Source organism: Triturus cristatus, chromosome 12 (assembly GCF_964204655.1).
Source record: "Triturus cristatus chromosome 12, aTriCri1.1, whole genome shotgun sequence".
Taxonomy (NCBI): domain Eukaryota; kingdom Metazoa; phylum Chordata; class Amphibia; order Caudata; family Salamandridae; genus Triturus; species Triturus cristatus.
In genome coordinates, this window is record NC_140595.1 from 420,968,957 (window position 1) to 420,982,506 (window position 13,550).

Below are 13,550 nucleotides of genomic sequence, written 5' to 3' on the forward strand. Positions count from 1 at the left end.
CGTCTTCCCTTGGGGCTAAAACATATATATTAAGGGGATGGTGTCATGTAACCCCCCAATCCCTAACAGGCCGTGGGGAACCCATTCCAGGGGCTGAATTCTATTAAAAAGGGGAGGGGACCACTTACCCCCCCCCTTAAGCCAATTGTGGCCCTGGTGAATCCATCCTCCAGAGCCTCTCCAAATTATAGGTGGGTGCCCCAGTGCTCTTCCAGGGCATGCAGCAAACATCAAATTTTAAGAGCAGGGGGCACATGCTCCCCCTGCCTGAACCTCATTAGGCCCCAAGTTCAACTAAAATGTGGAGAGGCCCATACCTCCCCGTCTTCAAGACTTATTAGGCCCTGGGAACTCCATGCTCTGTTGCCAAATGAACTAAAAAGCACGAGGGTCTGCGAAGACCCACTCTTCAACCCTTCTCCAGCCCAAGGGACAACTTCCACTGGGGCGACTGGGGGTTACCCCAGTGTCCTCCCAGGGTACCAAAACCACATGTTGGGGGCCGTGGGAGAGCCCCATGTCCCCCTCAGCCCCAGCCAGCTCACCACTTGGTGCGGGAGCTGGCATTGCTCTTGCTTGAAGGGATTTTTCTCCTCAGTTTTAGAATCTATCAACATTTATTAAACCACAAAATCAATTTAATGAATTATTCAGGTGACCTGTCTTTTTTTTTTGACCTATTGAGCGTTCATACATGTTGGAATTAATTGTGATTCTGATAATCATTGTGAAATTCATGCACCTTAGGTCTTGTTGTTTTTCTACTAAATATTATTATGTGTAAAGAAATTGTTGTTTTTTGTATGGTTTTAGGATGTGAAAGGAAGAATTGTTGTTTGGCTGCTGGAGTGAATGAGAGAAAGTGGGAATATTGAGTGTGAATCAAACTAAGAAATCTGTCAAATGTATGATTGTTAGTATGAGAGAGCTGTTAATTAGTGATGTGTGAGACTTATTTGATGTGCAACATTATTGTATTGGTTTTGGATAGATTCTAAAACTGAGGAGAAAAAATTCTAGTGGTCACTTTGTTTGGATCATGGTGATGCATTGAAAAATAAGACAGAACAAGTTATCAGTATTGGCATTCTGTTGTTTATTGTGCATTTGGGGCTCTGCCTTGCTGATTAAGAGTCCAAACCATGGTTGTTCCATTCTTGCTTGAAGGGAGCAACCTCTGGGTGGGAGCACTATCTGTTCTGTTTTCTGGAAACAGAACAGCAGTCTGCACCTAGCCAGCGGTAGCATGTTTAAAACTCCAGCTGGGTGGGAGCGGGCTTGCCTTTCCTGCCTGCACTCCTTCAGGCAGGTAAGGCATGTGTGTGCCCATCTGGAGGAAGATTTCAAAATGTTTCTACCAGGCAGGAACAAATATATGTTTCCCTGCCCGCATCAGTACAGGCAGGGAAACTTATGTTGCTGTTGCTGTTAGAGGCTCGAGGAGGGGTGCTGTCTGGTCTCTCTCTCCTTTTATTACACATCTGAGTCTGGTTGATGGGATCCTCAAGGCCTAATTAGGCTCCGAGAAGGGGGCTGCCTGCCCTCCTTCCTGCTTTCGTTACTGCTGCCCTGGGGTCTGGGGTCCTCAGTCCCCTTTAAATGCTCAAAGAGGTGGGCCATGCCCCCCTCCCCAAAAAAAACAACTGCTGTCACCCCCAGGCCCTGGCCCACTCTGGAGGGGGGTTTACAAAGAAGCACGGTAGTCAACACTTTTTCTGACAGCAAATTTAGAGATCCTCCATGTATTTGTAGCAAAATTGAAACAAAAATGTTTGGACCCCAGGCGAGGTCTCCCTGGGATCCCATCGCCAGGCCTTGGGGATCAGGGTACCCATACCCTGCCCCTTATGTTTTTTCTCTTTTACCCTTTTCTCTTAGCGAAAATGAGTCCTGAGTCCTAAGATGGCTGACACCACTTCCTGATGAATGTGGTTAATGTGGTGGCAGCCAATCAGAGCTCAGCTTGAGATCTCCTTGGTCCGTGGAGCCTCCGCAGTGTAAAATATACAAAGTTTTTGAGCATCACCTGCTCGTAAACTACTGAGTGGATTTACACCAAATGAAAAGAAGCACTCTTTTTGGACAAAGATCTAGTTTTCTGACAAATGTGGTATAAATCGGTTCAGTGGTTTGACCTGTAGCTGTGTCTACAGTTCAGATGGAAAAATGAATGGGGAAAATGTGTTTTGGGGCCTTCTTTTTCCCTGCCCCTGCTTGATGGATTCCCCCCAAAACTTTCTAGTTAGGAGCTGAGGTAAAACAAAATTGTGCGGGGGTGGGGTTTCCTGAAGATTCATGAAACAGCGCCAAAAATATAACCTAACCAAAAAGTCTATTTCCTATTGAAACACAATCCTAAATATAACTACCCAGTGGCGACACCACTGGGTGAATTTTGATATATATATATATATATATATTCAATGAACAAAAACAAAGGTTTAAGCTTAGTTATAGCTAGGAAAACTTAATGTACAATCCATCAAAGTCTTTAACAATTGGAGGAATCATTTAGGAGGGGTATGTGTAGGAAAGTGCCCCTTTTTGCATGGTTGCAACATGAGACACTTCATTCCCTTCAAGAAACTTCTAGCAGGCGTTTGAATAAGCAGGAATATTAATCACTCACATTTGTCATGTGCATTGGCTATCCAAGGTTGAGCACACAGATAAAAGAACTCTGTTCACTTCCTTTTTTGGATTGCACTTATGAAAAGAGTTGGTACCAGGCATTTTAAGTCAACCAGTTACCAGCCACAAACCCATGGACACAGAAACGTCTGTGCCTGTTGTTACAGGAATACCTAGGATGTTTTTTATGGACAATCCAAATGCCTGGTACCGCTGGACTGCAGTAGTGGAGTTTGCTTACAACAACTCTTTTTATTCATCCCTTGGCAGAGCTCCCTTTTTTGTTTTTGATGTCTACCACCACCAAATGTTACACCAGAAAGTCTAAGATTCGCATATATCCTCTGTTAGATGTGTCAGTTTTAGGGTGGTCTGTCCCCAACTGTTTTGCCCTCTCCCCTCCTGTTTTGCTGAATTCATTTATGTTGGTCCTAGGACTCTCTGCAATTTACTGCTGCTAACCAGTGCTCAAGTGCTTGTGCTCAATCCCTATTTTCAGAAGAGTATTTGTTAGTGTGTGTTCCTGCAGCATCCTGGGGCCTTCAGCGTTTATGCTGGCTAGCTTTGTTCTGATAACAGAACTACTCACTGTTAGAACAAGTAAGCATAATTCCATCCGGGCTATATTGTTTGGTTTTCAGCTTGACTGCTTACTCACGTTTTCTCCCTTTGTCTTCCAGTCTGTGTAGCGCTACCCATTCCATAACATCTGGACAGAGTGTTGGCTTACCTTGAAAGATGAACCATGTAGAAGTGCCAGTCTAGGATTTCTATCAATCCCTTATCTATTTCTATCTCTGGTGGTGTGTTCAGTTTGCTCATCATCTTATATATTCGATGAGTATGAAACTCCAGAACCTTATAATATCACATGCCAACTCTAATATTCCTGCCTTCAGATGTTTTAACTATTTAATAACACTTTCTCTATCCTACCATTAAACATACAATTTCAAATTGATATACAGTCTGTTGAAAACAATATGTTATAACATGAGATGAGGTAGCATGGCAGAGGAGGACTATGCTAACATTGCATAGCATAACATTACATAACATATGCATATATGTATTTGTACCTATATTCAAAGCAACTGAATGGTGTAAATTGACTGGGGTGGCAACAGATCGTTGGAGAGCAGACAGGGGTTGATCAGAATGGGAAAGCCTGCTACAAAAAAAGGCTGAGATGCAGTGGGCAGGGAGGGGATTGAGAGTCTGCAGAGAAATGATTGGCCAGTATAGAATTAGGGAGCAAGAAGGGGTTGGTCGGATATTCTTCATATGTGTCCTGCGACCAGCAGTTCCATAGTAATGAAGAGCTGTTTAAAGAGTAGTGCTTGACCCACTTTCTTAAGTGAAGTGGGGTGGTGCATAGTGGGCTTAGATTGGCACAGGCTTGCTTGTATTATGAACTTCTGAGTGAAGGCCTGGAGCCTGGTTTCTTTCCTTCCAGCACTTTTTGAATTGTAATATGGCAATGTACTGTTGCATATCCATGCATATGCCTTACTCTTGGTTCTCAGGTATGGGTTGTACCATAGATAATGGTCTTGGGGAAATATGTAGCAGGTCTTGAAGTTGATATTTCCAGGCAGGAAGGGCCAGTGGAGTTCTTCTGTTGAATTCCCCAAAGAGTTTTGATGAGACAGGATTTCTGGGTTCCTACATGCATAACGCTTTACAGGCATTCTGATGTATGCCAACAATGTTTTTCTCTAAAGTAGTGCCTTCCATTTTTTTTAAAAAACATGATGGTACCCATTGAACAGTTGAATAAAAAATGTATTTATGATGTGAAGAAAAGGGGAATCTCAAATTGTTTTACTACATCTGTCATTATTTTATTCAACCTTTATTATCTTTGGTTTCAGTTGTTTCTGTCCTTATTGGCTCTTACTTCAGAGGCTCTATATTACTTCAGTCAGATGTTTTTTCTGTACATCTGGGGTGTGCGACAAAGGTCCAGGAAGGCCAGTTGCATGTCAGGTATTCAGGCTAATCTTTGACTATATAATGTTGCTCCACTTAACAGTCATTTTATATGGGTTTTTTTAATGTTGGAATCTACAAAATCTGAAATGGATCTGGCACTTATTGACATATGCAGGGCCCTCCTGCTATACAAGTATGCTTTCAGGACTTGGGAGTCAGTCAGATGAGGTTTATTAGATGTGAAGTTGGCTAGGTCTTTACATGCATTTTTAAACGGAGCTATCACACAAATCCATGTATTTGTTGAGTATTTTAAATGTATATGAAATGCTAACGGTAGGATGGATAAACAAATAGATGGACTGATTTGTAATATTAAATATTAAATGTGCATTGTGCATAGGACCTTTTTTTACATTTCATTTTTAAAGCAGTGGATTCTAAAGATCCGTGAGAAAGCAGCATGTCTTTAAATGAATGTTACATCCTCTGGTAAATTATGTGATCTGTGATATTTAATTATGAGTATAAAGATACTCTAAAAAATAAGTCGCTATTAGTTAATTCAAGATATTCAAGTTACATGTTTTGAATAAGGCGATTATTAAATTAAAGAAAGTTATATATAAAAGGCAAATTCCTTGTTTTTCATGTTTATTTGGGCATCGACCATTAAGAAATGCTGCATATGAAGAGGGCTAAGGAGAACTTCGATGCATATCTCTTTAGTAAGGAGTTGTCTATATATTCAACTGTAATCTTATCAAATAATGTAATTTCTTCAAAATAATATTCTTTTTTTAAAATAACATCTTTTTTTGTCCACGTAAAAGCTGAAGGTCCTCCCTGCTGTGACCGATGGTGTGTTTTTTCCCAAGAACCCGGAGGAGATTTTGGCTGATCATGAGTCCAACCCTGTTCCCTTTATAATTGGAGTCAACAACCATGAGTTTGGATGGATCGTACCCATTGTAAGAGTGCTTATTAATTTCCTGCATCACGTCTTGTATAGTAATTGAACACTGAGTTCATCTTTTTGTGTCTAAACCTACTGTTTGTTCTCTTCTAGAAAATGTTTAAGCAATGAATTGTTGACCTAGGAAAATCTACCAGATGTTGAAAAATCTAAGGACAGTTTATGCAACCTTTTGCAAAATGTGAACCTAATCTTGATTTTGTTATTGTATCGAATAGATTTGTAGATGTGTTTTTATGCTTATTATTTTTTGAAGTATTACAAAGTTCAAAACAGGAAGAGAAGATAATCAGTAACAGAACTAGAACAAACTATGCGTAAAATTATTATGAGAATAGGAAGAACATAGAGATTGATTCGGGACATATGAACTACAGTGTTAAAAATGTGCACATAAAATTGTCATGCCCAATGAGTAATCATGCACTAGTCTCTTTCAGCTATGTTTGCCTAAAGAATTGTGCTTATTGAAGTTTACATCGCATGCGGCATCTGCCATGATATACCTCAAAAAGTCAGTCAATAAAAGTAAAATATGTATATTCATTGTTGCTTCTGAAAGCATCCCCATGGCAGCCCGAAATAATAATTTGCTCTCTTGCAGAGCGAGACCCCCGCCCCCTTTTATATACGAATCACAGCCATTTTCTTTTGCCTCAACTAGAAGCTAGTAAAATCAAATGAATATCTTCAAAGTATATTTGTGGAATATTGCCCCTAGAATAAAAAACATAATGGGCATTTTTTCCATTTAAAACCATTGATTCATTTAGGAATAGAAAGCAGCAAGTTTCCCCACTTTGATAATCTGCCTTTCATGTGCCTCTGTTGAGGGCATTTGTAGGCAGCATTCTTGCCTTTACCAACTTGCACCTTGATTATATCAACTTAGACTTATTTTTCTCAATTGAGCTTTGCTACTTATAATTTGCTGACCCATTGCTTTTTGCACTTTTTTCTCTGCATAGTACTCTTGAAATAAACTCCGGTTGGTACCAAGGCATTGGGCTAGAGCTAACGATCTTAAGAACAATGGCGTATCTTGACAAGAATTAGAGCTAAAACTTATAATTAGAGCCCACAGAATTTAAATCATAGTTTAAATTCTTAGTCTTTAATTTTATTTATTATATCTCTTTGTATACAAAATCCTGAATCACTCTGGCATGGAGATACAATGAAATCGAACTCATGGCAACAAGGGTCCTAGCTGAAACAACTAGTGTATTGATTTCCTATCAAGAAACACGTGGAAACATAAGGAAAATATACTAATTGGATCAAGATGGCCTCCTCCATTGCAGGTCTCAAGAGGGTCTTAATTGGGATTTGGGCAGTGTACCATGGGTTATGACTCAGTTCTGGAGATTATAGTTTACTGGAGCTCATTTGCAGTATGGTACAATGAACTCAAGGTCTAGTTAGAAATAATGCTTTAAAAACAATCACCAGTTCTTTAATACGCATAGGGAATGTGGGGCATTTAAATGATGAAGAACAAAATAAACTGTAGAACCTTTTGAGAATAATATATGAGGCAAAACAGTTTTATGATGAATACATGTTACAGCCCTTTCATTCAAATATTCAGATGTGGGCTGTATTTTTTATGGGCTTGTGGGGTAGTTAATGAATTGCCAGTGATCAGTGACTGCTTCAACTGGTCTTCAAGGTAGATATTTCAAGGAGATAGGGTCCTCGTTCTGAGAATGGGGTAGAATCCAAGTTATACTGTTGTGGAGATTCTGCCCAAAAACAGAAATATGCATAGGATATGGGACCTTAGTAAGTAGGGACTGAGTCATCCTACCACCTGAGTACCCATAAGCCCAGGACCGACTAGCTGTCTCACTTACTCTCCTACTCACTCACAGAGAAACACATGATTAGACACTCCAGAACACAACACTCCCAGATCTCTCAGGAATCACAGTAACAAGACACACCCTTTCGCTCACACTCTCGTACCTGTCCACAATAAGATCTGACAGAGACACGAGAACAGTTTAAAATATGTATTTTAACTAACGTGCCCTAACATGCAGTATCGGTGCCATCACAGGCAGGAAAATGCATAATACAAATACAGTCAGCATAGCAGCTAGTCCATAAATCATGAAGGGAAATATCACAATTAAAAGACTATAGAGCCTAGCCTCCCTCCCTTGCTAAGAAGAAGTATTATTATATATGAGAAGATCTCTGGGCTTTGTCTGCAGACCCCATACCTTAGACTCTCCAAGTGTGTGTCCCTCATGCATGTATCCCCATAATATCAAAGTACGAGTTTCCAATAGCAGCTGCCTTGGTATGTTTTGTATAGGTGCTATGGCCTGACCAGAAGAGAATAACAAGGGCCATTGTTTATCGACCATGCTCACAATGTTCAGACTAAACTCCAGGAACATGCAGAGAACAAACACAGCGGACAGTTCTCATGTGAAAGGAATAAACAAAGTTGTTTGCAAAAATAAATCCATGTAGTAACATGCGCAAAGCTGCATCATGGCGGCAGTACTCATGCTAACTTAGTGATGTCGACAATGTCCCTAACTGCCATGTGACAATACCTTTGAAATGGCTTATTGCAGTCAACATGTTTTGACCACATGTATGCCTACTGTAAATGTGGCACCCACTAGATCTACCTTTTTCAATTAGCAACTTCAAGATTCATTTAAATGAGTAATTGCATTTATTTAACAGTTCATAAAGGACATTTTCAGTAATGGTGCAGTAGATAAATAAAACAATGATGCTGAAAACAGCTTTACAGCAGTTTGAAAACAACCAAATGAGCACCGCAGCAGTATAATCCATTAGAGTAAAAGTTAGACATCCACTTATCCTCTAGTACATAAAGCATAATAGCCAGAGTGGACGTTTCTCATGGAGCAATTTTCCTACTTTCTCTTTTCATACATTTTATAAAATGACTTGCTAACTGCATATCTGTGTTATCAAAACACACTGTAATCACTACTCTACAAGATCAAAGATCTAGTCTCTAGTTGCTAAATCATGGTAATAAGAGCACGCCAATGAGACACCCTAAGACTATGTTTCTTTTAGGCTGAAAATGCCAACATGGGCTCCCAAAAGTGTGGAATCATTTAGGGTGGTTCAGGGAGCAGCAGACTTACAGACACAAGTACTTACAGACACAAGTTCTGGACCATCACCTATAGATCTTCAACCATCTTGTGCAACATGTTTTCTTAGTTGACTACTAGTCCACCGGGCTTCAAGGTCCTTGTGGATTTGGGATGACTGACTGACTCCCTCGATGCAATTTTGATGTAGGCATAAGTTTGCTGCTACTTACTTTTGTCCTCTTGTTCAAAGGAAAACTATTCACCACACAGAGTTGTACAGGTTCCTATTCATCTAAGGGAGACCACAGCAGCAAAGCTTGCTCTAAATTTAAATGCTGGTTCAAGCCTTGTTCAGAAACAGAAATGCCATAGAGCTTTTCAAAGTCAAGACTTTCTTTTCTGGTGAAGCACAACGTTTCCAAGGGTGAATGCAAACACAACTTATTCAAGAGAGCCAGTGATTATCTTAAACAAGGACAATTCAAATCCTGGCTAACTAAGTTGGGAGGTGACAGGCCCAAATGTGTCAGGAGATGTGAACATCAGGAAAATCTGGACAGACCCCTCAGACGGATTGTTTCAGTTGCCACCTAGAAATCTAGGATTAACAGGCCTCGTGTATGGCAGCATGCAGGTTCCCAGATTCCCAAAGGATAAACGGAGCCTGAAGGATAACATCTGTTTTATGCAATATTTAACATTACTTCCAAAGGTCGGCATGCAAATGGTATTTAGTTTTCCAGCCATAGCATACATGACTATCATGCCACTATGCCTATGATATATACACTCACATACACAGAATGAAGTGAAAGAATCCAGTTATGGTTGACTCAAAAGATATTACCAGGGAGTACAGACAGGCTTTATTCTCACCAGGAATATGAGTAAAAAGTCCAGGATTCATCAACTATCAGTTCTCCAGAGCCATGTTTGAGAGTCAGTAGACATCTTTGCTTATTGCAGGGGTACAATAGGTGCATATTGAGGTAGCAGATCACCATGCTACACTGGTAGGACATTAAAAACATTGAGGACCATCAGTAGGCTTCAGCATTAAGTACACTGAAAGAAAAACACTGGACAGGACGGTACAGCTTTCCTGTCATGTGAGTACTCCCATCCTTGCATGCTCTCACCAACCTGAGGTAAGGCTGAAATATTAGAAGAAGAGTTGAGAAACTCTGGTGCTATCCACCTGGATATTTGCACCATACCATCTGAAATGTGTTCAATGTTTGCAATATTGCCTTCAGATCTGTCCCAGCTCTGGTGCTTTCAATACAAATTGTTACTTTTGGTGCTTAGAAGGTACATAAATCAAAGGGTAAGTTTTGAGTCATCCAGTACAAAATAGGTCGATAATAAGAAAGGGTAAGGACAGATTCTGATGCTTTGTTGCAGCTTTCTAAGTGAGCACCTCTACCATCATCTCTACTCCTGGATGAAATGAATAGAAGCGCCAGCCAAATCTGTAGAACAAAACCTGAATCAGTTGGCCTTCCTGGATTAACAAGATGATAGCTGTTTGTGCGATTGTAATCCAAGGATGTCTTTACCATGGTCTTCTCCTAGTTTACCTTGGAAGGTATTTATAAGGCATGTTTGCCCTCTGTAGGAGTCAAAGGAGAATGCTCCACCATCCATAATATGCAGTGGGTTTCATTCATGTAATAAGAGGAAATATTTCCCTAAGGAAAGCAGTGTTTATCAGAGACAACACCACTCACCAGTCAAATCCTTCAACCATGATAGTTATTAGGGTGCCATCTACAGAGTTTCTTCTAGTGAAGATCTATTGATTACCAGCAACGGGCGCCATCTTAGATCGGGCTGCCTTCCTTCCTAGCCCTGCCCCTCCTCCACCGCTCCGCCCCTATTTAAGAGCCTTGACCTGTCCTTCTACTGTGTTTGCCAGTAGCCCGGTGGCAGTGGGCTTGCTGGTTGACGCTTGGATTGCTGGTCGCGATCATCCTGCTCTCCGCCCCCGCTGATTACTAGCGCAGGCGATGTACATTTGTATTGTATTTTACTGCTTTTAACTCATCTTCAAAGTTTGTGCAGGTCTCTTACCTTTTGCGGTTTCAGAGGTGGGTTGCCAGGGCGGGTTGGTGCACTTGCGGGCTTCTAAGCAGCAACGGGCGCCATCTTAGATCGGGCTGCCTTCCTTCCTAGCCCTGCCCCTCCTCCACCGCTCCGCCCCTACTTAATCGTGCAGCATGTGTCAGCGCAGCGGACGAGCGCAGCGGGCGCGACGTATGCGCGCCGGAGTTGCGCCAGAGTTAAGCCCGTCTGCGCCCGTCCGCGGCCGACCGGGGCTAGGGGCACGAAAGGCTGCCCGTTTACTTACGTACTCACCTGCATTACTACTCTCATATTGGGTCCCTGGAACGGTTGACCCTTCGATCAGTACCCACCTGAGACAGCTTGATTTATGTTCTTCCCCACCTTACCGTCCTCCTAGTATCAGCCCACCTTTATTTCCTTTATCCAATACACCATCCTGCACCATCTTGCCCCCCCCAGCACCAATTTGTAACACTTCAGCAATACTCTTAAACACCAGGTCTGCGGTTAGTCATCAATACGAGCTATTTGACTACATTGACACCCATAATCCAAACCTCATATTCTTAACGGAGACCTGGTTTAAGGCAGACTCCCTACCCAATGTATTAGCCGCATTGCCTCCATCATACTCTGCCATTCGAGCAGATCGGCCTGAGGGCAAGCGGGGTGGCGGAGTAGCCTTAATAGCCCGGACAGACTTCTGCTTCCAGATTCTCCCCTCCTTACCCATTCCTGAGGTAGATTACCTTGTAGCTCGTTCAACTCTCCATCAGGTACCATTCACCTTTGTCTTAATTTATCGTCCTCCCCAGCTAACCCCATCCTTTCTCCCTAGCATTCAGGCTCTCTTAGCCACCTTGGTGGTTAACAATTCATCGGTACTAGTGCTAGGGGACCTAAACTTTTGGCCCAATGAACCTGCTGAGAGCCCTCAATCCAAAGATTTTACAGACTTCATGATTTCCTTGAACTTCTCTCTGCTCACTCATGGCCCCACACATACCCACGGTCATATGTTGGATCAAATCTGGGCGCTAAATATTCCATCCACACCCCCCATAATTTCCCCGTGCTCCTGGTCCGACCATTCTATTATTTCCTTTTCCCTTGCACTGACCGCACTGGTCAAACCTCCTCTTCCTAAAAACATTTGGGTCAGGAAATGGGGTAAAACGGACATGCCCTCCTTCTGTTCAACTTTGGCCAAAACCGCTCCCGACCTTACAGATCTCACTGCTACGTCGCAACTGACCGCCATTGATAATTGGCTGACTTTGGCAGGCGACGAATTCGCCCCCATGAGGCGACTCACTGTCAAGCGGGCCCATGCAGCCAATCGATGGTTCACCTTAGAGCTAAAAGAACAGAAACTAGCAGCTAGAAGAGCCGAGCGAGCCTGGAGGAAAGACTACAGCCCAGAGCTAAAGACTATATATCTGTCTGTTTTAAAAACTTATAAAGCGGGCATTCTAGCGGCTAAAACTGCATTCTATACCAGCAGGATTATGGCAGCTGAGTCTCGCTCAAAGGAAATCTTTACCGCGGTCCATGAATTAGCATTATCCAGTCGAACCACGACTACCATTCCCCCCTCTCAGTCCTTCTGTAACTCGCTCAATGAGTTTTTTATTGATAAAATACTCAAAATCAAACTTAACATTCCACCACCCTCCCTTGCATTTGTCAATTCTTCCCCTCCCCCCACTGTCCCCAAACTTAACCTTATTCCACCTTTAACTGAGGACACCTTCTTCTCATTACTTCACCGAGTCAAATCCGGTTCTCCCTTAGATTTTGCCCCCGCCCATATCCTCAGGGAAATCTATTTATCTTCCCCCACTCCCCCTTTGACCCTCCTCAATGACTCGCTAAAGAAGGGAAACGTTCCTGATATACATAAATCAGCGGTTGTCATACCTATTATTAAAAAACCTGACGCTGATTCTTCCTCCCCCTCCAACTACCGTCCCATTTCCCTACTGCCTTACCTAGCAAAAATTTTGGAAACTCACGTCACAACCACCTTAAGCACTCATGTTGAAATCAATCACTGTCTTTCCCCCCGTCAAGCCGGCTTTCGCCCATTGCACTCCACCGAGAAAGTGGTGATCTCGGTAATGGACGTGCTACGTGAAGGCATTGACACCAACCTTCCGCAAGCCTTGATTTTATTAGATCTGTCCGCCGCCTTTGACACGGTGGATCATTCCATTCTTCTCAGCCGTGTCAGGGCGGCGGGCATAGAAGGTTCTGCCTTCTCGTGGATTGAGTCCTTCCTCACAGGGAGGGCCCAAGCCGTCCATTTGGCCAATTTCACCGCTGACTTTCGCAAAGTGGAGTGCGGAGTCCCTCAAGGCTCATCACTTTCCCCACTTTTATTTAATTTGTACATCTATCCCCTCATTTTTTCGTTACAGCAGATGGAGGTCACGGTGTTTAACTACGCTGATGATCTCCAGCTAATCTTTAATCTCTCCAACTCCCCCTCATCTGCTTCCAATGTTCAGACCGTAATGACATTCATTCAGGACTGGATGAACTGCAACCACCTCAAACTCAATCCGGACAAGACTGAGTTAGTCCTGACCGGAGGTGGTTGCAGTCCATGGACCTCTGCCTACTGGCCCTTGTCACTTGGTGCTCCCCCTCTTCCTGTCTCTAAGGTCAAAACTCTTGGGATTTTTCTCAACACACAACTCTCTATTCACTCACATGTGGGTTCAGTGGTCTCTGCTTGTTTCTTTTCTTTAAGACTAATTAGGAAAGTATCCCGCTTTTTTTCCCTTCCTGCTTTAAAAATCATTGTGCTGGCCATGGTACTGTCGAGAGTTGACTATGGTAAC

At 42.5% G+C, this 13,550-nt stretch overlaps 1 protein-coding gene across 1 annotated transcript in view; it reads left to right on the forward strand.

Moving 5' to 3' along the window:
• The window catches only part of LOC146776045 (fatty acyl-CoA hydrolase precursor, medium chain-like), a 449,703-nt gene that overhangs the window by 263,375 nt on the left and 172,778 nt on the right, over positions 1-13,550 (forward strand). The window contains exon 9 of the mRNA XM_085639114.1: positions 5,400-5,537. Within this exon, the coding sequence (XP_085495240.1) occupies positions 5,400-5,537 (138 nt within the window). The remainder of the gene's footprint in view (positions 1-5,399; positions 5,538-13,550) is intronic.